Source organism: Lissotriton helveticus, chromosome 1_1, assembly GCF_964261635.1.
Source record: "Lissotriton helveticus chromosome 1_1, aLisHel1.1, whole genome shotgun sequence".
Taxonomy (NCBI): domain Eukaryota; kingdom Metazoa; phylum Chordata; class Amphibia; order Caudata; family Salamandridae; genus Lissotriton; species Lissotriton helveticus.
This window is the reverse complement of record NC_136057.1, coordinates 1,851,125,628-1,851,153,565: the sequence shown is the minus strand read 5'-3', so window position 1 is coordinate 1,851,153,565 and position 27,938 is coordinate 1,851,125,628. Positions and strand designations below refer to the sequence as shown.

Sequence of the window (27,938 nt, the reverse complement as noted above, 5' to 3'; positions counted from 1 at the left end):
TCCAGATCTTATGTGGTACCGGGTCCAGGGGTGAGCCAAAGGAGATACCCTGTGCCAATCTGCTGAAGTCCTCCACCGTTAAAGGCCTAAACTCAGATAGTTGTTCAGGAACCTGACAAACAGGGCCATTATCCCTATGCCCATTTTCATAGGGAGCGAGGAGGCGTTAGTACTCGTAACTCATTTAGCTGTTCAGAGTGTTTTTAGTCTTGCTAATGTGTTAATACTAGTTTTAAAACCCATTTTGCTGCCATTGTCACTTTAATTTGGAGTGCTATTTAACACGCTTTTTAAAGTTTGACTGATAAAAACGATCTCACTCTCACACTCACCACGCATCACGGGGAGTCCCGGCTGGGCAGACTAGGCCGCCATTTTGCTGAGGGCGCGCTCTAGTCGTTGGGGGCATACTTGCATAAATTATGCGCGCTACGGGGACGCGCCTAAGGCAGGCCCATTTGCGCCTGTAAGCGTCCTGGAAGAGGCCAGCACCAGCCATGCTGGTTTGTAACAACTGGAACAAGAGGTGTGAGAATTGTAAGTTTAGTTTCTGTACAGAGTTGGGCGACGACATTCCGCTGGCAGTTCCCCCCTCTAACACACCGAAAGGCAAACTCATATGGGCGGCGCTAATCAACGCCCGCTCATTAGTTAAACATGTGCCAGATATATGTGAGTTCCTCTCAGATGAGCAGCACAATATATTATTTGTGACTGAGACATGGCTGAATGTGTTCTCCGCACCAGCTATCGAGTTAGCTAGCTCAGGGGGTATAAACTAGTGAGGGCCGATCGCAAAGAGGGGAGAGGGGGAGGAATAGCAGTGGTATTCAGGGACACGTGAGTTTTTACCTGTGAAAATACTTTAGGCACTGGCGACGGGGAGTCCCGGCTAGGCAGACTAGGCAGCCAGTTTGCTGAGGGCGCGCTCTAGTCGTTGGGGGCATACTTGCATAAATTATGCGTGCTACGGGGACGCACCTAAGGAAGGCCTATCTGCGCCTGTAAGCGTCCCGGAAGAGGCCAGCACCAGCCATGCTGGTTTGTGACAACTGGAACAAGAGGTGTGAGAATTGTAAGTTTAGTTTCTGTACAGAGTTGGGCAACGGCATTCCGCTGGCAGTTCCCCCCTCTAACACCCTGAAAGGCAAACTCATATGGGCGGCGCTAATCAACGCCTGCTCATTAGTTAAACATGTCCCAGATATATCTGAGTTCCTCTCAGATGAGCAGCACAATATATTATTTGTGACTGAGACATGGCTGAATGTGTTCTCCGCACCAGCAACCTGTGACTCATCAGGGCTGAGTGTGGCGTAACGAATATCAGAGATGGTGATCTAAAATAACTGGAAAGAGGGGATCGACGTCAGCTAGTGTGCTTGCTGGACGTCACGCCGCCTAGCAGTGGAGTAATGCTGCTGCGGGTGGTTCTTTGGAATTGAGGAAGATGCTCCCAGCCGGGGGTCTGGCGGTGTGTATTGGAGACTCCAATACACACCGCCAGACCCCGGCTGGGAGCATCTTCCTCTCCATATTCGTTACGCCACACTCAGCCCTGATGAGTCACAGGTTGTACCCTGTTGACGAAACACGTGTCGGCTGGCGTTTGTTTTAAACAAGACAAAGAAATAAAGACCAACACTGAACCTAGCAACTGACCATTTTGAAGTCATTAACGTTATTCATGCTTCTCTTTGTCTATAACTACCGTACCACCAGATACGGCTTTATCATACGTGTGCACAGTACCTGTTGTTCATTTTGTACTAGTGTTCAGGCATCTATACGCCTGATCACCCTTGAGAGGCTTTTAGGTTTCCCTCTATACTGTTTGCACCGTTCTAACCTTTTCTAATTCTGTCCATCATCACTACTCCGGCCAGCACTGTGTGAGCGCCTTACACTGTACAACTGAAACCTGCAGCTGAACTCCCACAATATTTTTGCTATTGTCCAGAGTTTCTCAATGCCCAGCCCGGAGCGTACCTCCCTTCCTGCCTCCACCGAATGGTGTGAGAAGTTATCATGCTTTTTTATTGATAAGATCCAGGCAATCCAGGACAGTCTGTGGACTAACTCCCTCGGGCAAGCTGGGTTTGGCAGTTCGATCATCTCTGTTCCCACCCAGTCAGTTTCCCTTCTGACAGGGTTCGCACCCATCGCCTCGCTTGACACACTGTCCATTCTTAAATCGGGCTCGCCAACTGACCCCGTGCCAGGCTAGGCTACTTGCCGGGGCAGCGGAGGGGGTTAACCACGAGGTCAATACCATCATAAGTCTATCTCTTCAGACGGCTACAGTTCCTCTGAATTGGAAGCAGACTACATTGTTACCGCTATTAAAAAAGCCCTTCCTAGACCCTGCCACACTTGCTAGCTACAGACCTATATCTCTCCTTCAGTCCATGGCAAAGGTGTGTGAGTAAGCAGTTTTTAAACAGTTATCCACCTTTGTTAAGGCATCCGGTGCCCTCCATCCAGCCCAATCGAGATTCAGGGTATCCTATAGTACAGAGATGGCTTTAGTTGAAATGTCTGAGGCAATAAGGGAATGCTTGGATGCAGGCGGCAGAGCGGCTCTGCCGCCTTTGACACGGGCCCCACCACCAACTGCTTGCTCGTCCCTCAAGTATTGGGGTTTCTGGAGGGGCCTGGGACTGGCTCAAATCCTTCCTAAAGGACAGAACCCAGCAGGTATGGCAGCCCCCATTCTTTTCGGCCCCCAGAAAGGTGAATACAGGAGTACCGTAGGGTTCTACTCGGAGTCCCTTGCTTTTTAATATTTATGTTACTCCCATGATCTACTTAGCAGAGGAACTGGGAGCCAAGATCATTGCCTACGCTGATGATACCCAGCTCCTCTTCACCTGGAAGAAAAATTACATGTAACCGGACAAAGTGAAAAACTGTCTTTCTGCTGTTTTTAAATGGCTTGCTTTGGCGCAGCTGAAGTGCATCGCAGATAAGTCGGCGGTACTTCTGTACGGATCTTTTCGCTCCTCTTTTTAGGGAGACTCTCTGGCCCACTGAATACCCCGCCCAATTCGGCTCAGTATCCCAGGAAGATCAAGCATGAAGCAACACATACGAGACCTCCATTGACTTCCTGTGGCCCGCTGTGTCCACTTTAAAGCTCTTACTTTGGAGCATGGAGCTCTACACGGACTGGGGCCACTCTACCTTAGGAGACTCTTTGCCTTCTATGTTCCTCGAAGACATCGGCGTTCTGCTGCGCAGTGCCTGGCAGTCACACCCCGCTTCCGCCTTAATCGTATGGGGGCAGCTCCAGCCTGGAATTCCTTTGCGCTGGCACTTCGCAACATTCAAGATACCAGACTATTCAAGAAACATCTCAAAACACTGCTTTTTGATTAAGCTTTGGTATGCTTAGCCTCCTCTGCTTCCAACAATAGCACTCCGCGCCGGGACCCTCTTGAATATCCGTGCATGCTACAAATGCAGTATAACATAACATTGCAAATTTCTAGATTGGGTTCAAAAATTGACCCTACACAGATGTAATTTGGTCTAGGGTGTTAGTGTCTGAATTTGGGCCAAACTCTAAATAAGTCCCTTAGAATCAGCCAAAGGCCCAAGAGGGATCTGGGTTCCCAAACTTGCCAACCCACAATCCACATACAGGTGCGCTAAAGTATTTGGTTAACCCCGGTGGAAGGATTTTACTTCATACTTTGAAGAAACTATGGAGTAAGAAAATGTCAAGTGGGACCAATCAATGGACTCAGTCTGTACTAGTACTGTAGGAGTTGGGATATGTGTTGCAGGAGTAGTCTGTGAATGCTGGACATCTGACTGTAAATAAATAAAAGTATGAACAATGTGCAAAGTAACAATGACAAACCAGACTGAAAATTGCACTTACGAAGGTCAAACATGTTCCCTTCAGACTTCTACAAAATAAAATTGGGTTGATTTCACCTCCAGGTGATCTGGATGGTGAAAGAGGTAAAATGTTGTTCATTTTTAGTAGAATCGTAAGAAGCTTTGGAAAGAGGGCGTTTTAAAAACGTGTACGCTTTAAGACTTTTGTTTTTGAGCTACCTAACTTTGGATAATCTGGACGTTGCTAGTTTCTCTGGGAGGAAAGGGACATATTTTTATTGTTAACTCTGTAAGAAAGGCCGGCTAGTTTTTGCTAATTATTTTCCCCATTGTATTTGTTGTAAATAGACTTTCTAAGGAACTAACAGATGTATTGTTAATTTGAAGGACACTCTTCTCTCCTACCTTGTACGTAATAAACGTACTTTCAACAAAGTCAGCCTTCTCTCTAAGTGAATTTAAAGAAGACTGAACTTAAATTGGCATGTACTGGTACTACTTTATTCAGTTCCTTCACTTGGCCAACTCTATTTCATTTTGTGTGGAGTATTTGGTTTTAAACATTTGTATTTCCAAGCTTACCTTTCCAAAAGGCCATTCAGAGTGTTTCTGGGGGCAACAAACGATACAGCAGAGTAGATGAAACGGATTCATGCAGTATTTAAGGTTGACTCTGTCTTCTAAACATCTCATAATATTTAAAGTCTTGTTAAGCCTCAAAGTGATGTCATGCAGGTGTTCGAGCGGATTATTTCCATGACACTCACCTATTAACTATAGAACGATGAAACATTGTGTAGGCTGGTGGAATATGAAACATAAGCCTTAATGTTACATAAAGGAAACCTGCAGTGAATGCCTTATTTTACTGAACTATCTCACCATCTTGAGAATGAAATAAGGTTAGCATTGGAGTGTTATGAAAAATAAGATGTATGAAGGATGTAAACAGCAGTTTAGTGAAATAATATACAACTTCTGAAGGTTAACATCTCTGTCAATTCATAGACGAACACATTCAAACTTTACCTGCAATTATTTAAACATGTTATTTTAAAGGATAGTGTATGAACTAAGTGCTCAAATAATTATGTGATTCTATAAGAAACAACAAACCAAAGTTCAAATTTCTACATGAACCAATTAAAGGGGTTACATCTGAGTTATGGAGGACACCCTAGAGCATCTTCTAAGATATATACAGTCATTAACAAAATACCTTGCAGGAAATGGATACAGATGTCTAGTTTGTCAAATAACTGCACTATTGGAAGCTGAAGGTTATGTGGAACAAATCAATGTACACAATAAGAGTGTAGGAGGGCAAACTCATCCAAAAAAGAGAAGCAGAGCCATGGATGGACTGGGTGCAGGCGATATGAACTAAGTCAAAATTACAAATCGGTGAGAATAGTAGACAAGGAGATGCAAAAAGTGAGGCTAAGGATGGCTTTTACGGAGGACTGAGTGATATTGGGGCAGCCACAGGAAGGGGCATTATAGGGCATTTGGGCAGCTGTTAATGCAAACAGACCCCCCCAAGGGCATGACTTGAAGATGGCATTGTTTCAGCACAACTGAATCAACAACAGTTTTTACTTACCAGTTGACCCAAAGGCATCCAGGCATTCTAAGGGCTGTCGTTCTTGTGCCAAGACAGCTAAAGCACAGAATATTAACTGCCTGGAAAACAAACAAAAATAATAAAGAAAAGTATGGCGCAAGCATGGTCACAATTACAGGTAAATCTAGTGCATTAACAAAACCATGTAATTTCCTGTGCAGCTGCAAAGTCGAAAAAGCGCTCAAGAATAGCATGTCAGCTGACATGAGCCACTGAATGAAGTACTGTGGAACAGAGGCCTAAAACCTTGAACCCAGACAGCTCCTTATGTTTCTCTTACAAAGGATCAGAAGCTGAGAAAAACACCCTCTCACAGGAATAGATAAAGCATCTGCTGATCAAGATTATATTTTGGGAAGAAAATGCTCAACAATTTGGGTTTAGGATTTGCAAAAGAAATGTTAATTTTTTTGTAATACTGTTATACTGCTGCTCAGCCGAAGTGTCTGTGTGAGAGAGTGTTGGTGAATGGAAAGTTCGTGTCTGTCAGTTGGTGATTGGCTGAGCAGTAGTGGGGCTGCTCCTGGTGGGGCTTTCGGTATAACATCTTGAATAAAGATATATGAAGATGCCTACATGGAATGGACTCTACTTTATTTACAACAAATACCTTATATTTACTTAAAGTAAACCTTGACACAGTTTTTCAAAGAATATTTTTATTGTAGCGAGGACCTCAAACAGAGCGCTTTACATGGAAGAATACAGCCAGCAAATGGCTTAGTGAATGTGACAGAATGCACTAGAAAATGTGAGTGATGCGCTGGAGGAGGGAAGCGGTCTAGTTGAGAATTGATAACAGAAACCAAAATTTGAGTGAACAGATGGAAACGTGAAATTAGGACACAGTACAGTCTGCTTTCACATGATTCCATGCACATTTATACAAAGACACATTGGTATGTTACACATTTTAAGATTCTACCCCTAAGAATTCCTTCTCAGTGCCCGTAAATTGACTAGTGCCTTAAACAGTAGTCTGTGAAGCACATATCTTGAAAAGGGATACATCTATTCAAGATGGATTTGGAGAGACTGGGGAATTTGGATATAGCCTACAGGAGTCTCATCTAGGATACAGATTTCTCTAGCTTAAAAATGTTGACATTTTTGATAAATAACTTCTCCAGCTTCAAGTATCATCGTATTGCATTTTCTAGGTCTACTGATATAAACTATACATGCATTTGCTTCCGAATACTTTACAATCAACTTGGAGCCTGGATGAAAGATTCTTAGCCAAGACTGCCCACCACAACAAAAAGCTTGGGCACAGTCTTGCCTTTGAAGCTTTTTGTTTTCTTAAACTTTCCACATAAAAACCTTAAACTCAGTTTTACTTTGTTGCAACAATTATAAGTACATTACCACGTATTGTCTTCCTGTACTTCAAGGGTTTCTTACTGCTTTCGATACACAGAAATAAGAGGAACATACTTTAGAAAATATTTATTGACTTTGCTAAAAGCGGCAATAAAGAAATGTGCTCTTTGGAGTATGATACCCAAGCCTGCCTAACCAACATATTACTTGTTCATCCAGGAGGTATTTAATCCTCCTTACGACAGATCCCACCGGGAATACTCCATTACGTTCTCTGAAAACTATAACCAATGTGTACTTTGTTCCTGGTGAGGTCATGTTCCCATATTAATTGAAATTCTTCAATCTCAGATTTTCATGGGTATCTGGAAGACTGGAACCAAAAAAATACACATCTTGTAAGCCCATAGCACCTTTCATGCCTCTTGTTGGTGTAGTGGAATATTTTGATGTAGCTTCTTTATTCTGATGGTCTCTGTATTTACCCAGTTTGTTGTTAGGTCCTGAATGAGTCTGAATACTTGCTTATGGACAATTTTTCTTGCCACAAAGTACCTCGAGTTAATGCCCTTTCTTGTGCATTTGCAGCACTCTCTTTGGCTTGCTTTTGGTGTAAAAGGAGTATTTTCAGCATCAATTCTCGGAGGTGATCTAATTTGCACCTTGTGGGGGTCTACATTTGGGGGCAATGATTTCAGGCCCTGAGAGAGCCATGCTTAACTGTAGTTCACACCCATTTTTGTTTCTTACGTTTTGCCACTCTACCAGATAGGTAACAATGGCTCCCCAACTAAGTGGGCAATGCTTAAGTGAAATAGGAAAGTGATTGCTTAGATGTATACATGGGGGGGAGGGGCATGTTGTCTGCAGCTGAGTAGTGTTGACTTAATCTTTCCTCTGAAGCGCTGATGTTGACGGCAATGCAACTTCTGGTGGTGCTGTTTAGGTCGAGCCTAAGGCATTGCTTTAGCAATGCTTGTTGCCGAGATTATAGTAGGCGACCTAAAAAGTATAACAAAACTGCAGATCGGACACAGTGCATGTGAGCACAATCACGCGCTCGTGCGCCGTGCTCCACCTCTGCTGCCACTTCAGCTCACCAGGCTGTACACCCCCTCACTCGCCAATGTCCCTCCCACCCTTCCTTTGATCTGATGGGCATGCACATCGCCAGCCAAATCACACACCACCATTTGTCTGTGCCTCGGCATCAGACTTCAAAGGCTGCCGCTCCCCCGCCCCTCCCGCGTGCACATGCACACCACCATTTGTCTGAGCATTGGCATCAGACTTCAAGGGCTGCTGCTCCCCCCCCCTCCCCCCTAACCCCACCCCACAGCAATGCCGAGAGCTTGTTTTTTTTTTGCATCCATTTCGCGGGGAAGCTGTGTTTTGTTCGGCGTACTCTGCACTTTTCTCGTTTTTTTTCTGGACGAAAGTGAAAGCCTACTGTAGGAAGGTGGATACCCGACTGTGGTTACCCCAGATTTTTTACCTTGTGTTTAGCTGGTTTTCGACTTAGTTGGCCTGGGATCCTGCTAATCAGGGCCCCAGGCTATCTGCTCTCTCTTTAAATGGACTCCATGTACTATAGGTACATCACCAATTTGGTACTGGACACCTTGTCAGCCCCTGTACAGTGCACTATAGGTGCCCAGGGCATAGGTGCATTCAAGGCCTACCAGGGGCTGCAGCATATCTTTTGCCACCCCTGGCTGGTACTTAAATCGACACAACTGGGGCAAGGTGGTGTACTCACCCCTTGCTTAGATATAGTATACCTATGTCTAAACCTATATCTGGACACATAGACACCTATAAGTCACTCCTATGGCAGGCCTTTACAATCTTGGAGGCAGAGTGCCCTCACTCACACACCCTCACACCCCCTCACTCACACACACCCTCACTCACACTCACACCCCCTCACTCACACTCCCTCACTCACACCCCACCTAACACACACCCTCACACCCCCCTCACTCTCACACACCCTCACACATCCCCCTCACTCTCACACCCCCTCACTGACACCCCCTCACTCACACACACTCACACCCCCCTCACACCCCCCCTCACAATCTTGGAGGCAGAGTGCCCTCACTCACACACCCTCACACCCCCTCACTCACACCCCCCCTCACTCACATCCCCCCTCACTCACCCCCCCTCACTCACACCCCCCCTCACTCACACCCCCCCTCACTCACACCCCCCCTCACTCACTCACACCCCCCCTCACTCACACCCCCTCACTCACACACCCCCCTCACTCACACACCCTCATTCACACACCCCCTCACTCACACACACCCCTCACTCACACACACCCCTCACTCACACCCCCCCTCACTCACACACACCCCTCACTCACACACACCCCTCACTCACACCCCCCCTCACTCACACCCCCCCTCACTCACACACCCCCACACACCCCACTCACACCCCCTTCACTCACACACACCCCCCCTCACTCACACCCCCCCTCACTCACACACCTTCACACCCCCCTCGCCCTCACTCTAGCCCCCTCACTCTAGCACCCTCACGCCCTAACTCTACGGCCCTCACTTTACCACTCTACCGCCCTTCACTCTACCGCCCACACGTCCTCACTCTACGGCCCTCACTCTACCACTCTACCGCCGTCACGCCCTCACTCTACCGCCCTTCACTCTACCGCCCTTCACTCTACCGCCCTTCACTCTACCGCCCTTCACTCTACCGCCCTTCACTCTACCGCCCTTCACTCTACCGCCCTTCACTCTACCGCCCTTCACTCTACCACTCTACAGCCCTTCACTCTACCGCCCTTCACTCTACCACTCTACCGCCCTTCACTCTACCGTCTTCACTCTACCACTCTACCGCCCTTCACTCTACCGTCCTCACTCTACCACTCTACCGCCCTTCATTCTACCGCCCTCACTCTACCACTCTACTGCCCTTCACTCTACCACTCTACCGCCCTTCACTCTACCGCCCTCACTCTACCACTCTACCGCCCTCACTTTACCGCCCTCACTCTACCACTCAATCCGCCCTCTCTACCACTCTACCGCCCTCCCTTTACCGCCCTCACTCTACCACTCTACCGCCCTCACTCTACCACTCTACCGCCCTCACTCACTCTACCGCCCTCACTCACTCTACCGCCCTCACTCACTCTACCGCCCTCACTCACTCTACCGCCCTCACTCACTCTACCGCCCTCACTCACTATCGCCCTCACTATCTATTTCTCTCCCTCACGCTATCTATCGCCCTCCCTCTCTTCCACCCACCTCCTTCTCTAAATCCCTGTTCTCTTCTCCTGTGCTGATTTGCTGCTCTCTTTCACCCTGCCTCCTTCTCTAACTCCCTGTTCTCTTCTGCTGTGCTGTTATGCTGCTCTCTTCCATCCACCTCCTTCTCTAACTCCCTGTTCACTTCTCTTCTACAGAGCTGATCTGCTGCTCTCTTCAACCCGCCTCCTCCTCTACCTCCTTGTTCTCTTCTCCCGTGCTATTCTGCTGCTCTCTTCCACCCCGCCTCCTTTAACTCCCTGTTCTCTTCTTTTCTCCCTCTGCTGATCTGCTGCTCTCTTCCACTCTCCCTTCTTCTCTAACTCCCTGTTCTCTTCTCTTCTTCTGTGCTGATCTGCTGCTCTTCCACCCCGCCTCCCCCTTTAAATCCCTGTTCTCTTCTTTTCTCCCTCTGCTGATCTGCTGCTCTCTTCCACTCTCCCTTCTTCTCTAACTCTCCGTTGTCTTCTCTTTACCTGTGCTGATCTGCTGCTCTCTTCCATCCGCCTCCTTCTCCAACTCCCTGTTCTCTTCTCCTGTGCTTTTCTGCTGCTCTCTTCAACTCACCTCCTTCTTTAACTCCCTGTTCTCTTCTGCTGTGCTGATCTGATGCTCTCTTCCACCCGCCTCCTTCTTTAACTCCCTGTTCTCTTCTGCTGATCTGCTGCTCTCTTCCACCTTGCCTCCTTCTCTAACTCCGTTCTCTTCTCCAGTGCTAATCAGCTGCTCTCTTCCACCCGCCTCATTCTTTAACTCCCTGATCTTTTCTCCTGTGCTGATCTGCTCTCTTCCACCGCTTCCTTCTTTAACTCCCTGTTCTCTTCTCCTGTGCTGATTTGCTGCTCTCTTCCACCCCGCCCCCTTCTCCAAATCCCTGTTCTCTTCTCCCGTACTGATCTGCGGTTCCCTTCCACCGCCTCCTTCTCTAACTCCGTTCTCTTCTCCTGTGCTGATCTGCTGCTCTCTTCCACCCGCCTCCTTCTTTAACTCTGTTCTCTTCTGCTGTGCTGATCTGCTGCTCTCTTCCACATATATCCTTCTCTAACCGCACACATATATACAACCACACACACACACACCCAACCCCACACACAACCACACCACACACCACCCCACCCCCACACCACCCCACACACATCACCCACCCCCACACACACCACCACACACACACCCAACCACACACACACACACCCCACACACACACTCACCAAAACACACACACACACAACCACACACCCAACCACAAACACACACCACTACACACAACCACAACCGCACCCAACCAGACACAACAACCACACACACAGCCACACATGCAACCACACACAACCACACACAACAACACACACAAAACCACACCCCCCCGCACGCACACAACCGCACGCAAATACATCACACACACACAACCGCACACACACACACAACCACGCACATCTATCTATCGCCCTCTATCTATCGCACCACCACAGCATCACTCAGGGGCACCACAACATCACTATGCGCTACCACAGCATCACTGAACGCCACAGCATCACTCAGCGCCACCATAGCATCAATCTGTGCAACCATTCAACAACAACTGGTTCAAATATGTTCTCTTAATGTTTAAAGCTTTATTACAAATGTCACAAAAAGATGTTAATATTTCACTTGTATTTTCGTCACAATAAAATACACTGAACATAATCTTCACAAAAGTTATTGACAAAAGTTTAAGCTATTGCCATTATAAATTACATTAACTTTTATTTAAGTATTACTTAAAAAAAATAAAAGCCATTGTTATTTGTAATATCAATACATCTAAGTCACGTAAATACAACACATATTGCAGTACAAATGCTATAGGTGTCACATTTGCGAAAGTTATTACTATTGGCATTGTAAATGACAAAGCTAATAATTTCGCTAATTTCAAAACCAATACAAATAAAACATTTGTCATTTACAATACCAATAGCTCAAACTTTCCTAATGCGAGACCTATTGCATTGCAAATGCTTGTTTTGCAAATGGTGCTGGTAGCAATGCTGGTGAACAAGCTGATGTAATCAAAGACTCAGCATTGGAAGTGGGTGATATCTAGTTTTACCATTGCTTTTGGTCTATGCACCTCATTGTCAAATTTCAAAAGCATTTTTTTTTGCTGGATACACAGCTTCAACTTAGTGAGAGGTAACCATGACAGACATGACATGGATAGGCCATGGCATTATCAGGAGGCTGACAGGTCTGCTAAATCTGGCGATAAGCTCGTATCTTGGTTCAAGGCAATTGTTTCTCCAAGAATTATTGTCAAACCCACTTGGGGAGATCCTCTGAGACCAACTGAATGCATCCCATATTTAATGGATGCATCTGTGAATCAATACACTCAAACAGTTTTGATCATAGTTGCAGATGCAAAGAAGATGTTCCTCCTGCTTTATATATTTATTTGGTTTCTTTGTTGGTGGGAAATTATCATTCCCCTATATTTTTTCCCCACATCTTTTCCTTACCATTAAAACAATCGCAGAATCTGGTGGGAGATCCACTCATAAGAATCCTGGGTCATTCGCTGGCAGGCAATAATACTTGACCAGGCAAAGTCTAGCAAAGTCTTGCTATCTTAATGGAAAAATGTCATTTTCTTTATTTTGAAGACCCAAATCTATTGTCATGAATAGCCTGTTATGTGCTCTAGGATGCAGTGCTTCAAAAAATGGAAGCTCTCAGCTGTGGCCTTCAAAGGTATTCTTGAATTTAGATGCTCCTATTGTGAGTGTGGTTGGAAAATAAAAAGGTACGGTGCAATGCGCCCTGCACCAGTGTTCTCAAATCTTTATATATATTATTCTTATTCTTACCCACTAGGCTTATAATGAGGAACTTCAGGCACACTCACTATGGGTGCCTTGAGTAAACTTTTATGGTAACGGAGCAGGAGCTTTTACTGGAACTTCTTGTGGGAAGGGGTGTTTTCATACGCTTTGCTGGGTTGGGATGTCTCATCTTCAGATTAGGCTTTTTTTGGGCTGTATCAGGTCTACAGCTCTACATTAGCCATGAGTTAACAAAGTATTAAGCCTTTTCGAGCTTGGCAGGTTAGAAGCTCTGCTTGAAGTGGAGTGGCTCAATAGAGGGCATTTTAACATTATACGCCTGGAAGTTTATCTTCTTGCCTGTGTGCACGATCTCCCTCTAGATATCAATCTCTTCCATGTTGTTTGTTTTTATATTGATTATGATAGCAAACATGCTGCCAGTTCATTTAACATGGAATACCTGGACGGTGTTTGTGTAAGCAGTATTCATTATTTATCTTCTAGGATCTTTTTTTAGCAGGGGCCAAGGCGGTCTGAGACAGTTGTGAGGTGGAAGCAAGAGCTCTTCAAGACTTCTCTTCATGCAGTGTCTTCATCTGTGGCACATCACAAACCGATTCAGAAAAGGACCTGGGAAGTTCCTACAAAGACCCTTTAAAGTTATTTTCAACAGTCATTGGTAAAGTGGACACTCCTTGAGTCTATGACAGTTTAGCAGCCGGAGGATGAAGATGACATGACACATTTACAGATTACATTTTGGGGTGACAGGCCTGTCAAGAAGACCTTGTGGATGAGGAGAAAAATAAACGTGGGGAACTGCAATAATCTCTCAAAAGAAACATGAAATCTAAAAACAGCAAATATTTTTAATGAAATGGAAAAAAAATATCTGATAAAAGAAACGGTCAATAACTAGTACATGCAGAGAACCACATACTCGGCAATCCTTCAAACAACAGAAAGACGAACTTGGACCCAACTGCCAAAACTGCGACCTCTGGGATAGCAGAGTTAACAGGGGTTCCTCAAAGGCATCATGCAGATTTATCAGTTTAAAAGAAGTGCAACCTATCTGCACATTTTTATCTTTTCCAGTTACAAAAGTGTAATTTCAGTGTTTAACGTCTTGAAAAATTGCACTCACCACGCTCTCACGACATAAAATTACATCATGGACAGGAGGCACAAACATCACTGGAAGTGCTCCTATAATGTTTGAAAAAGGTCTATGCAAACATTTGCAAGTTTGTCTGGCACAAAAGTGCAGGAAGCTGGCTCTAAGTGGTAGTACCGTTCACAGAGTTCAGAGATTTCCCCAGAAGTGTATAGCGTTCAATGCAAACCCAAAGTGCTCTATTTGTGGTAGTGAAAGCAAGCAGCCTTAGGCCTAACACAAAGGAGTGTAAGACATGTGTTGTGCACACAAGGAAAAATAAATGAGACACGACTCAATAAGGCGATCCACACCAATTTGATAAAAGTAAGCTTTGCTCAAAATGTATTTTAAGACCAAAATCTTCACAAAAAGGTAAGTACATTTTTAAATAGAAATACATTAGAGTTTCAAAAGTGGATACTGCAATTTTCAGTCTTTGCAATGTTAACCGATGGAGGAAAACAAAGTTGTTTTACAGGTAAGTCAGTCACTCACAAATCCAGTCTTCGGGTTTCAGGATCAGCAAAGGGCAAAGTTCAGGTAAGCACAAACACTGCACCACCAGCAGCACAGGGGCAGCCGGGTGCAGGGTGCAAACACAGTGTCGGGCACCCAATTCAAGTAAATGGAAGAACTTGGTTTCAAAAACAGGCTGCAGGCGTTGAACCAGAGGCTTCACGAGCAACACCAGCAGAGGTAAGTTGGGATGCTGTAGGTCGCAGTGACACCGTCAGTCGAGCTCCTCAAGGCCCAGGCGCCTCAGGTGCAGGGGTGTCCTTTGACGTCGGGTTTCTCTTACCGGAGCTGGTCGCGGTCAGGGGGAGCCTTTGCTTCACCCTGCAGGTGTTGTTGTGGAGTCCAGGAGGGGTCCGCCAATGCTGGTACATGAACAACGTAGTTGGGATAATTCCCTTATTTGTACTATTATTTTATTTTGTTTAGAATGGCCCCTGAAGGGCTTTCATCCCAAAAAACATTGGTCATCTCAATTCTGAATGTGAAAAACAATGAAATTACAATTGTATATGAATTGTGAAAATATTTGTTACTAGGTCATAGGAATAGGAGTGGCCTATGTATTAGCAACAGATTTATTTTGATGTCTGCTGAGTAATTAAAACAGTACACTTGCTATGAGTTGGAATACTTTGTTTTACATTGTGGATAAATTCTAAAGCAGTGCACACTCAGTTTAAGTTACCAATTGAACTTGGTGCCACTAGTGACTCGGGATGTATGACATGCTGTGTTTCACTTTTGTCTGCACCAAGACACGCAGCCAGCAATGTCAGTCATGTATGTGCTTGGTGAAGGGTCCCTTGCACAATTTTAACTGCAGCCCTTGGTGACCCTCTTTAGTACCTCGGGCCCTAGGTACCATTTACTAGGGACTTAGACGACGCTAAAGGTTTTGGCAATTGAGGGAACAATTGCACTGCTGTAGGAAAGAGCTCTGGCACTGGGGACTTGGTAAAAGGAACTCAGTGCACTTTCAGTCCAATCATGTACCAGGCAAAAAGTGGGGACACCCACGTCAAATAGGGGCACTTTCCTACAGAAACAAATTATTTTAGTTTTTAGCTCAAATAATTCTAAACATTTTTAAAACTACTAAATACGGTTAGTAGTGCCAATATTTAACTGTTCACCTTTAGCTGTTCATCACTTTAATTCATCATTGTAGGAGGGGGTAGTGTAGCATAGGCAGTATAAACATTAGATAAAATTATCATTGGAACTTGGCCCCACTAGTGATTTTTCACACTTAGGTTGGCAGTTTATGAGAAGTGCACAATACACACATTTTGACACGTCCCTGTGTGCCATGTCCACTACCACGACACATGATATTTGTACGTCACCCCAACAGCAGACCTGACAGCCTTAAGGCAGGATGGAGTAGTTTCTGTCCTGTAACGCCAGTTCTGTAGTAGGGGTATCTCTGTTATATCTAATGAATAGTCCCGCCCATGTACCTGGACCCCGGAGCAATCAAAAATAATCTCTTAAGTTGTCAAAAGATGCAGAACTGCACAGACACTTAAGAGAGAATTTAAAGACAGACAATGAAGCCTATATCCACAGGCTACACTGTCCAGTACTTCAACTAGAAATTCCACCAAAAATCCACAAACAGCACAGCCTGTCCAGGTTTTTCTAGCCAGAAAAACATGTTTTTACCAGAAAAGCCCTCAGGAATGATAGAGAGGAAGAAGTGGACAGACAAGCCCCATAGGCTGCCATTATGTGGCTCAGAACAGGATACTGTGCCTTTAAGAGAACTTTCCAGAAGTCTCACAGTATCCCAGAATGCACTGCAGGTCCCTTTTACTTTCAGTTCTTTTTGAAGTCATAACACGCCAGACCTGTAGCATTTCTTACATGAATATCTCTCTCCACCGGGGAGGAGGGCGGGCGCTTATGACTATAACAGAGATACCCCTACTACAGAACTGGAGTTACAGGACAGAAACTACTCCTTCTATAGTAGGGGATCTCTGTGTATAGTCATAATCTAGTGAATAGAATGGCAAGCCCATCCCCACACCAAAGTGGCAGTGGAGAAAGAGAAATAACACCACTATTGTGCGAACAGATTTCGCAACGAAGCCTGCCCAACCTGAGCGTCTGCCCTGGCATCAGTGTCCAGGCAGTAATGCTTAGCAAAGGTATGGACCGACTTCCAAGTGGCCGCCTTGCAGATTTCTGCAATTGGAACATTACGGAGCAAAGCAGTCGTGGCAGCTTTGCCCCTGGTGGAATGAGCCTTAGGTTTACCCCCTAAGGTCTTATTAGCCTTTTGGTAACACAATTGTATACAGGACACAATCCACCTAGAGATGGACTGTTTAGAGGTAGCAAGACCCGTCCTGACTGATCCATAATTGATAAAACAATTGGTCTGACCTACGAATATCCTTGGTTTTATCCAGATAAAATTTAAACACCCTCCTAACATCCAGGGAATGCAGGGACCTTTCCGCTGGAGAGGAAGTATTCTGAAAAAACGTAGGTAAAGTTATGGTCTGGTTAACATGAAAATCAGATATAACCTTTGGAAGAAATTTAGGGTGAGTACGCATAACAACCTTAGCAGCATGAAATACAGTATAAGGTTCTTGGCAACAAAACGCCTGAATTTCACTCACCCTGCGGGCCGATGTAATGGCCACGAGGAACGCCGCCTTCCAGGACAGGTGCTGCAACGAAGCCTTATGAATGGGTTCAAAAGGCTCCTTCATCAATCTGGACAGCACCACGTTCAATTCCCATGAAGGCGAAGTAAGCCGGACAGGAGGGAACACTTTCTTCAAGCCTTCCAAAAAATCTTTGATCACAGGGATCTGGAAGAAGGAAGTCTGTGAAGGGCATTTCCTGTAGGCAGTCAGCGCAGCGAGATGAACCTTAATGGAATGGACAGTAAGGCCAGACAGTGCCAAATGTAGACGATACGGAAGGATGACCTCTTCCTTACACGTCGTTGGGTCATAGTTCTTGGACTGGCACCAGATGCAAAACCTCTTCCACTTGTAAGCATTAGAAGTCCAAGTGGAAGGTCGCTTAGCCTCCTTCAGTATGTCCATGCAATCTTCAGGTAGATTCAAATGGCCATATTGCACTATCTGAGGAGCCATGCCGCCAAACTCAAAGACCAGAGGTTGGGGTGCAACATCTGTCCCCCGAACTTCGTGAGAAGGTCCGGCCTGCACGGCAGCCGTATGTGAGGAAGGAGAGACCGGTGAAGCAGGTCCGTGAACCACCACTGCCTGGGCCATTCCGGGGCAATCAGGATCATCCGCGCCCTGGACTGGGACAGCTTAATGAGCACCGCCGGAATCAGGGGAATGGGTGGAAAAGCGTACAGAAAGCTGTTCGACCAGTTGATCCATAATGCATTCCCCAGCGCCCCCGGTTGGTAGTACCTGGAGGCGAAGTCTCGGCATTTACTGTTTTCGGCGGTGGCGAACAGATCTACGTCTGGAGTCCCCCACCTTGCGAAGACTTCTCCTAACACTTCGTCGTTTATGACCCATTCGTGGTTTTCCTGAATCAGTCTGCTCAGTGCGTCCGCCTGAACATTCTGCACACCTGGTAGATGGGTAGCCGTTATCGTCAGTCCTCTGGCTAGAAGCCAGTGCCAGATCGCCTGCGCCTACTGCGACAGAGTGCGCGATCTCGACCCCCCCCTGCTTGTTGAGGTAATACACAGTATTGTCCGTCTGAACAAGCAGAGAGTTGGTCCGGAAGGACGGATGAAAGGCCTTGAGTGCCCAAGTGAACAGCTCTGAGTTCCAGGAAATTGATGTGGTACGTGGATTCCGCCGGGGACCACGTCACTTGAATCTGTAAGTCTCCGGACTGCCCCCCCTCAGCCGTGGAGAGACGCATCCGTCACGATAGTCTGAGTGGGAATGTCCTTGTGGAAGGGAACCCCTCTGAGGAGATTCTCTGCTGAACACCACCACTTCAGAGACTGAAGAGCATGCAGAGACAGTCGTATCTTGTTGTCCCAAGATCCTTTCCTCTGATCCCACTGATCCTCCAAGCACTCCTGCAATGGTCTCATGTGCAGCCGTGCGTATGGCGTGAGGAAGATACAAGAGGCCATCGATCCCAGTAGAGAAGACACCGTCCTCACTGTTGTAGATGGAGCGGTCATAAGAGCCTGAGCCTTCCGAAGGAGTGATAATCGTCTCTCCTCCTAAGGAGACACGCTTGCTGACAGCGTATTAATGGAGGCTCCCAAGTACTGTATGCACTGGACCGGAATCGGGACCGACTTGGACATGTTGATGTGCAACCCCAGCTTGTTCAAGAGAACGCACGTCTTCTGGAAGTGCGCTTGAGCTTCCGAGAAGGAGGAGGCCTTGATCAACCAATTGTCCAGGTACGGGTAGACAAACACCTTGTTCTTCCCGAGGTGTGCGGCTAACACTGCCATGCACTTCGAGAATGTTCTTGGCGCAGACTTCAGTCCGAATGGCAGTACTGTGTACTGATAATTATTGGCGCCGACTTGGAATCGCAGGAACTTCCTGTGTTTGTGTGCAATGGGCACATGGAAGTACGCATCCTGTAGGTCTATAGCACATAGCCAGTCTCCCTGTTGCAGCTGAGGATAAATCTGATGCAACGACAGCATGCAAAACTTCTCTCTGCGAATCCACTTGTTTGTTGTCGCAAATCCAGAATGGACCTGAACTCGTTCTTGTCCTTCTTGCGAACCAGGAAGAAGGACCGGGAGTAAAGACCTCTTCCTCTTTGAGACAGAGATACGTCTTCTATCGCCCTTTTCCTTAACAGGATATCGGTCTCCGCCTGGAGCTCGCGCAACTGAAACCGCGAGCTGACTGGTGGAATTGATGGAGGCGGGCTGGTGAACCGAAGACTGTATCCATTGCAAACAATATTCAGCACCCACTTGTCCTGAGTAATTTTTCTCCACCCTGCCAGAAAAAATTTAACGCTTCCCCCTGCCGGAGCGGGTAACGGATGTAGGGGAAGTAACCGCTCAGGGTCGAGACCCAGCTGGGCCTTTGTTCGCTGTAGAGGACTGCTGGCCTCCTCTACCCTTCTGGCGCTTCTGGAAGGGCCTCCGTAACTGCTGCTGCTGTTGTTGCTGCTGCTGTCCCGAAGCCTGCCCTCGCCCTCTGCCCTGTGCCCCGAACAGTCTTTGGAACGGGCGGTAGGCCTTCTTTTCTTTGGGCTTCTCCAACCCAACAGCCGTCAGGGTCTCGGCCTCCGCTTTCATGCGGGCCATCTCATCGTCAGGCTTTCCCCGAGAAGGGCAGATTGGCCACCCGCTGCTGAGCCTCCGGCTTGAGTGAGGTGAGCCTAAGCCAAGCATGGCGCCGTTGGTTGATCCCATGACAGTACCCATGGGCCGCCAAAAGAGATACATCAGCAGCAGCGCTGATGACCTGGTTCGACACTAGCATCCCCTCCTTCAGGATCTCCTGAAAACCCTCCTTCTCTCGAGGCAGGAGTTCCATGAACTGCTGAAGGGATTCCCACAGGGCACGGTCATACCGCCCTAGCAGAGCCGCATCGCTAGACGCCTTCATGGCCGTAGATGTCGTCCCACAGGCCTTCAAGCCAGCTGAGTCGATCCATTGGCTCTCCTTATCAGGAGGTACAGTAGAAGACGGGGAGGTAGAATGTTGTTTCCTGGCCGCCGTCACTATAACAGAATCCGGAATCGGATCCATCCGCAGAAAACCCGGGTCAAAATCCGGGGCCCTGTACTTCTTAAGGAGCCGGGAGGGAGCGGCCTTCGTCACTGCTGGTGTGAGGAACAGCTCCTCCGCGGGCTCTACCAATCCTGGTACAAGCGGTAGTAGAGGGCGAGACAAATGCTTCTTATGAAGCGTCTCAAAAATCACGGACATCGTGGGTGTTGGAGCCGTCACAGTGATTCCCAATTTTGCTGCACCCCTCAGGAGAACATCCTGGAACGTGCTGATGTCGTCCACAGGAGACACTCTCGTCCCCGGGGATTCCGACAAAGTCGGTGAATAGGTCCTGGTCCTGGAAGAGCCCGTGCGGGACCGCGATCCGCACCTCCTATGGAGCCGTCTTGACCTAGTGGAGGATCTGTGACGACTCCTCGATCTCCCCCTCCGTCCGGAGCGTGATCGTGACCTCCTTGGCTTCGGTCAATCCGCCGGTTCCACAGGGTCGGGCGACTTTGGCCTGGCTGGGGCCCTCGGCCGAGGGGTCCTCTTGGGAGGAGTCTGATATCGGGGTAGCGAAACCGACCTCGGAGGAATCGGTGGCGGCTTGTCTGCCGGCAGCTGAGGTTGAGGTAGAGGTTGAGGACGCGGTGTAAGTGGCGGAAGCGGAGGAGGAGTGAGAGCCCGTGGAGGAAGCCCCCTCGGCAAGGGAGGAGGGGGCGTAACCGACTTCTGCCTAGAAGGGGTATACACCACTGAGTACACTGAACCCGGTGATCCGCCTTCCTTTCCAGGCTGGGACGTTGGCGTGTCTCCCATAGGCACATGGCGCCTGCTAGACTGACTCCTGGCGCCAGAACAGCTTCCGTGCCTTCTTGGCATCGAAGAACGACGACCGGATGGCGAACGTCGGCCCCTCGTCGACGAGCGTCTTCTCCTCGACGGCGACCGTCTTTCCCTCGACGGCGAACGCCTTCGCCTCGACGGCGGCCTCCTTCGCCTCGACGGCGATCTTCTCCTCGACGTCAAGGATCCCCTCGACGACGACCTTCTCCTCTTCGTCGACGGCGATGTCGCCTCGACGGCGAGCGCCGACGCCGGGACTCTCGATGTCGATTACTCGACGACGACGACATCGTCACCGAAGATCTCGACGGCGGTCTGTTCAGGTCCCTCGACGCCGAACGTTGACGTCGCTTCGACCCAGAGCCCTGGGGAGACGGGGAACAGGCTGCAGTCATCCCTCTCGACGCCGTAGTCGGTGCACTCGACACAGACAGAGAATGGGGACGCACTTGCTGGTCTTCCTGCCTCTGGGGAGCCCCCCAGAGGCCTCAGCATGGGCCAAGGAAGCCCCTCCAGACCCACCTTGTGCCTTCAGTCTTCTGTCCTCCAGGCCCTGAAGCCTGATCTTCATTTTATCCCTCAGGGTCCTGCTAGAAAAGCCCTGACAAATGTCACACTCCTCTGGGACATGAGACGAGGGAAGGCAGATGATACACACCTCGTGTGGGTCCGATTTGGCCTTCTTCCTGGAGCACTCTGGACATTTGTCAAATAATGCAGGCATATTGACAATCAAAGAGTGCAACAAAAGACAAACAGGAAGAAGAAACACCAAAGTACTTCAGAAAAGCACTCAAATAACTTTGAAAAAGTGAAAAAAATCACCAATAAACCCTTGAAAAGGGAGAGCTCAATGCTTCAGGGTCCTGCTTGCAGGAGCCGGAAAAAAGAACTTAAAGTAAAAGGGACCTGCAGTGCATTCTGGGATACTGTGAGACTTCTGATAAGTTCTCTTAAATAATAATAATAATCCACATTTGTAAAGCGCACAATCACCCGTTAGGGTCTCTAGGCGCTGGGGGCCGTCGGGAAGATTAACCAAGCTATTGCCCAGAGTCACATGGTGCTGGACTAATCTGCCGCCGGTGCCAGGGATCGAACCGTGGTCCCCAGCTTCCGGAGTCAGTCGCCCTGGCCAAGGCGCCACACCTCTTCAAGGCACAAAATCCTGTTCTGAGCCACATAATGGCAGCCTATGGGGCTTGTCTGTCCACTTCTTCCTCTCTATCATTCCTGAGGGCTTTTCTGGTAAAAGCATGTTTTTCTGGCTAGAAAAACCTGGACAGGCTGTGCGGTTTGTGGATTTTTGGTGGAATTTCTAGTTGAAGTACTGGACAGTGTAGCCTGTGGATATAGGCTGCATTGTCTGTCTTAAATTCTCTCTTAAGTGTCTGTGCAGTTCTGCATCTTTTGACAACTTAAGAGATTATTTTTGATTGCACATGGGCACATGGGCGGGACTATTAACTAGATTAGGACTATACACAGAGATCCCCTACTACAGAAGCTTAATATTATATGTGAGGAAACTATCTGCATGAGCAGATATGCCCCTGTAGTGGTGAGTCCTATTGCTACCAGTGCAAGTGACCAGGGACACTGAAGGTGTCCCTGAAAACTTACCAGCTTCTGGTGTGCTTGCGCACTAGATTCTGCCAGCCAGCCACTGAGACAAACATTTGACCTCCAAGGGTAAAAGCCTTTTGCTCTCAGGTCGTCAGGACAAAAGCTTCCACAGGATGACTTGCTGAATAGCCTCCTTGGGCTGGCAAGCTTCAAAGGAGCCACTGCCTTTGGCATACAAATCTGGTTCCCCTCACAGGAGAGGAAGCCACCCCCCTGCCCTACGCCCACTTGGCACCTGGGCAGGTGGGAAAATTAGCTAGTCAGGTAGGCGTGCCACCCCCAGGCTAGTACCACCCCTAAGGTGGGCTAACTGCGAGGTGGACACAAAATTTCAGAGGTTGCCATCTTTGTGATGGCATACCTAGTAATTCTGGGACAGGGTTATGTCCACTTCCCACAGGAAGTGTTCCACGGGGGTAGTCACCCCAACCTAAGAACAGAAGAGCGGCAAAAGCAGGAGAGGAGAGAAGCAGCATCTGACCTGGTACCAGCCCTGCAGGCATGTCTGCATCCCATGTCAAAAACTGCACAAAAGTAGACTCGTCCTGCAGCTGCTGACTCCAGAAACCAAGTCTTGAACCCACTTGCTGGTTCAGCCAGACAGGCCTCCTGGCCACAGCTTGCAGCCTCTTTTCACAGTGATCGATTTCTGTTGAAATACATTGGGCTCCCGATGCAGTTTTGCACCCTGGACCCTGCTGCTCTAATGCCGCTGGTGGTGTTCAGTTGGTGGTGCCTGGGACATTGCCCACCACTCACCTTAACTCCTGGAGATTGGTCTTGTAAGTCGCTGTACTATACTGGTTTGCAAAACCTGTTCTTCCTTCTAAAGAATAGCACTGCATAAACTGCAGTGTCCACTTTTTAAAGCAAAAATAATTTATATTTAAAAACATACTAACTTGAACAATTTGCTTCTGATGCCTAAATATATCTAAAAACACTTGCTATATTTATAAATTGGTGTGGATCTCCTTCTTGAGTTGTCATGTATTATTCATTGTGAGTATTTACAAATGTCTTACACTCCTCTGTGTTAAGCCTAAGGCTGTTCAACCACCCCACCCTCTAACAGAGCACTTTGGACTTGCATAGCAATCCCTGTCCACTAGTAAGGGAACCCCTGGACTCTTTATTTATAAAGTTTTATATAGCGCAAACAAGACCCACGGGGTATCAGAGCGCTTTACAATATACAGTTGTTGAGCTTTAGATGGTTGAAGTGGTATACATACATTCAATATTCGTCATTCAGTACAAAAGAGGTAAACAGTAGTATAGGGGTAGCATAGGAGACTGGTAGTCACCATAGAGTTAAAGTCTTAGGATGTGAATTTGTTCATTAGGAGCAGTTTTACTTCTTTTTTTGAAGGAGGTAAAGGAAGTGATTACGCATACCACTGGAGGTAGGGAGTTCCAAATCTTCTGAGCGATCCCTGAGAATACTCTGCAACCAGTTCTCTTTTTGTGGAAGGATTGTTGTTTCAGTAGTAGTGAACTCGCACTACGCCATAATCTGCATCTTCCCGATCGGTCAAACCTTCGTGCTAAGTAACTGGGGGTATTGCTATGCAGGGCTTTGTAGGTCATGCAGGCGATCTTTAGGTGTATTCTTGCCTCGTAGGGTAGCCAGTTCAGAGCTTTCAAGGTCGGAAAAATGTGGTTATTTCTTTTAGTTCCTGAGACCAATCTGGCCGCATCGTTAAGCGAATCCCTCAGTGGGGCAAGCCTGTTTTTGGGGAGACCGAATAGAGTGGTGCTTCCATCGTCCAATCTTGGTAGCACTAGGGCTTGTACCGCCATCTTTAAGTTGTTCTGTGGGAGGAAGGGTTTAAGTTTCCTTAGTATGCTCATCTGATGATTAGCTTCCTCTGCAATATTGATTTGCGCCTGCATGTTCAAGTGTTTGTCTATGGTGACTCCTAAGGATTTTGCGGGGTCAATGATGTGGGGAACACAGTCAAAGGAAGTAAGATGCTTCAACCATAAGTCTGTCTTGGTTGTGTGATTGGGAGATGAGAAGGAATTCAGTTTTTTTGGTGTTAAGCATGAGTTGGTGGTCAGTGAGCCAACTTTGAGTATTCTGTAGAATATCATTGAGGGAGGTGAAATCTTCTGGTTGGGAGATTTTCATATACAGCTGAGTGTTGTCCGCATATAGGTGATATAGAATGTTCGCAGAGTTCAATGCGTTTGTCAGGGGTTCCATGAGTAAATTGAAACGGATGGGTGTAGCAAAGAGCCAGTTAGGCCCATCCGTTGTTCTAGTAAGGACAGTAGGTTGTCATGCTTAACCGTATTGAAAGAGGAAGATATGTCAAGAAGTATCAATAGGCATAATTCGTAGTGGTCTAGCATTTTTAGTATGTCGTCCAATATGTGGGTGAGAGCAGATTCTGTGCTCTGACCTTGCCGGAAGCCAGATTGGTGTTTGTCTAGGAGGTTGTAATTCTCAATGTGGTTGCATAGTTGTATTTGAACACATTTTTCCAGCAATTTCGCCAAAGCGGGAATGTTGGATATAAGACAGTAGTTGCTGAGATCAGTGGGGAGGGAGTCGGATTTCTTTAGTATAGGTGTGACCTGCCCTATTTTAAGACAGTCCGGTATGGACCCTTGTCTCAGAGAGGCGTTTACGATCTTTGACCATAGGGGAAGAATAGAGGTTTTTATCATTTTGAATAAAGGAGGTGGTAAGGGGTCCGAGAAGTGATTTGAGGGGTTAAAAGAGTGTTGTAGATTTCTTGTTCAGGGATGGGTGACATTGTTTTCTGGGATTTCCGTCTGAATACTAAAATGGTCCTTGGTCTGAGAGTGAAATTTAGCACCAAGGGCCATAGTTTGTGGGAGGGCCTTCTTATATTGGATGTCAAGTTCAATGGATTTAGTTTTTTCAAAGAAGAAATTGGCCAACTCATAGCAGTTAGGTGTAACCGAGTCGCTTAGTTCCGTGGAGTTAGGCTTGTTGCGCGCTTGTTGTTTGACAATTTCAAATAGTTTTTTGGGGCGGTTGATGGCTTGGTTCAGCTGGAATTTGAAAGTCTGCTTTAGCCTTTAGGATCTCCCAGTTATAGGAATTCCTCAGCACTCTGAGTTGATATAGGTGCTCAATGGAAGGTGCAGATTTCCATAGTCGCTCCACTGATCTTAGCTGGCGCTGATCCGAATTCAGGTTCTCATTGAACCAGGGTTTGGAGATTTTGAAGGAAAAGTTTTTTTCATGGAGGGGCGCTGCAGTCTCAAGACTTTCAAGCATAGTGGAATTGTAAAAGACTGTGAGGTCATGGACGTCAGCCATGTCTGTTGTGGGGATTATGGCGGAGTTGCATCGGTTTACCAGGTCGATGGGGTTGATATTTTGTATATTCCTTTTCCATGGTTTTGTTTTTGAGGGTTGACCCCTTTTTGGAGTTACCTCGATATTGATGGAGAAGAACATGCTATAATGGTCTGTCCAGTCACATGGGGTGATGGAGTCTAATGATACCTTGTTTGTTTTAGCTATGATGAGGTCTAGTGTCTCTCCATTGTTGTGGATTGGACGGTCACAGAATTGGGACAGATCCTGATTTTACAGAAAAGATTTAAGACAGCTTACACCATGATCACTTGAGTTGTTCCAATGGAGATTGAAGTTGCAGAGGTAAATCTGTGCCACTTGTGAGTTGTTATTGGATGTAATGACTTCCATTAGCTCATCGATGACCATCAAATTATCACTCGGGGGAGGGGGAGGTAAATTATGTGAAGTTTGCAGGCGAGGAGCTTGTCATCAGAGATGTTGATGCAGAGATATTCGCAGGAGGATAAAGAGATGGAGTCTGCTTTATTGACTGCGATTGTGTTTTGATAAATGCAGGCTAGCCCGCCTCTGGGTTGCACATTTCTGTCTAGGCGGATTAGGTCATGACTAGGAGGTACCAGTAGGTCCAGGATGGGAGAGGAGGAACTATACAGCCATGCTTGCTCACCCAGAGCGTTACCTGCGCGCTGCGTGTTGTTCTTGATTGAATAGCGGTCGTCCTTGATATTTTAAAGGTCCTAGTTTTGTATTTGCGTTAATAATTTTATTTGTGCATTATCCCCTGTTTTTAGCCTCCAGCCCTTCACTTGCACTATAATAAGTTGAAACCCACCGCTGTTGGGCGGGCCCTCTTACCGGTTCGTATTGATTCCGTGGTGGCCATATTGGGTGTACTCTGGGACGCCTACAGGCGCCATTTGGGAGCTCTGACGTTCTAGTCGTCATAAGGACGCTAGACGTCTTGAAAAGGAGGGAAAATTAGGTGCTCAGTCTTGCTAGCTCACCCAGAGCATTACCTGCGCGCTGCGTGTTGTTCTTGATTGAATAGCGGTCGTCCTTGATATTTTAAAGGTCCTAGTTTTGTATTTGCGTTAATAATTTTATTTGTGCATTATCCCCTGTTTTTAGCCTCCAGCCCTTCACTTGCACTATAATAAGTTGAAACCCACCGCTGTTGGGCGGGTCCGCTTCCCGGTTCGTATTGATTCCGTGGCGGCCATATTGGGTGTACTCTGGGACGCCTGCCGGCGCCATTTGGGAGCTCTGACGTTCTAGTCGTCATAAGGATGCTAGACGTCTTGAAAAGGAGGTCATGCTGACGCGCAGCGGTCACGCACAGCGGGGACACCGGATTTCCGCCGGAGTTACGCCTGAGTTCAGCCCGTCTGCGCCCGTCCGCGCTGAGGATGGGCTGGACTGAGGGGACTCTCTTCGTATCCCACAGGTAACTTGCTTTTACACTTCTCGGGAGATATTGGCCTTTAAACCGGCCCTTCTGCCCTGTCATTATAGATTTTCTCCGGAGGGACTATTACACTCCTCTCTTTGCCACACCTGCAAGTCGGCTCTTTTGCCCCTTGATGCCTCTAAGAGTAGTCCTCAGACCTCGTCGATGTCACAGGGGACCATTCCATTTAGCAAGGGTTTTCTGGTTCACGCTAGGTCTCTTGTCAAAAACAACATCGCCTTTCACGAGTTTGTGATGGATAGACAACCCGACTGGGTGTTTGTGACGGAAACGTGGGCCTCTGACTCGTCTGGCCATGACTTATTGTTGGCAATTCCCGATGGCTTTAAACTGTTTAGACAGGATAGATTTAAATGCAGAGGGGGGGGGCTGGCCGTTCTTTGTAAAGCCTCTCTGCCGTGCACTATAAAAGCTTTGTCTGAGGCCTCGGACCCTTTTGAGGCATTGTATTTTTCTATTCTATGTGCTCCCTCGG

At 47.3% G+C, this 27,938-nt stretch overlaps 1 protein-coding gene across 2 annotated transcripts in view; it reads right to left on the bottom strand.

The window, feature by feature from the left end:
* The window catches only part of TRMT1L (tRNA methyltransferase 1L), a 522,615-nt gene that overhangs the window by 281,883 nt on the left and 212,794 nt on the right, over positions 1-27,938 (bottom strand). For both annotated transcript variants that reach the window (XM_078641383.1, XM_078641388.1), the window contains exon 9: positions 5,450-5,529. In XM_078641383.1, the coding sequence (XP_078497509.1) occupies positions 5,450-5,529 (80 nt within the window). The remainder of the gene's footprint in view (positions 1-5,449; positions 5,530-27,938) is intronic.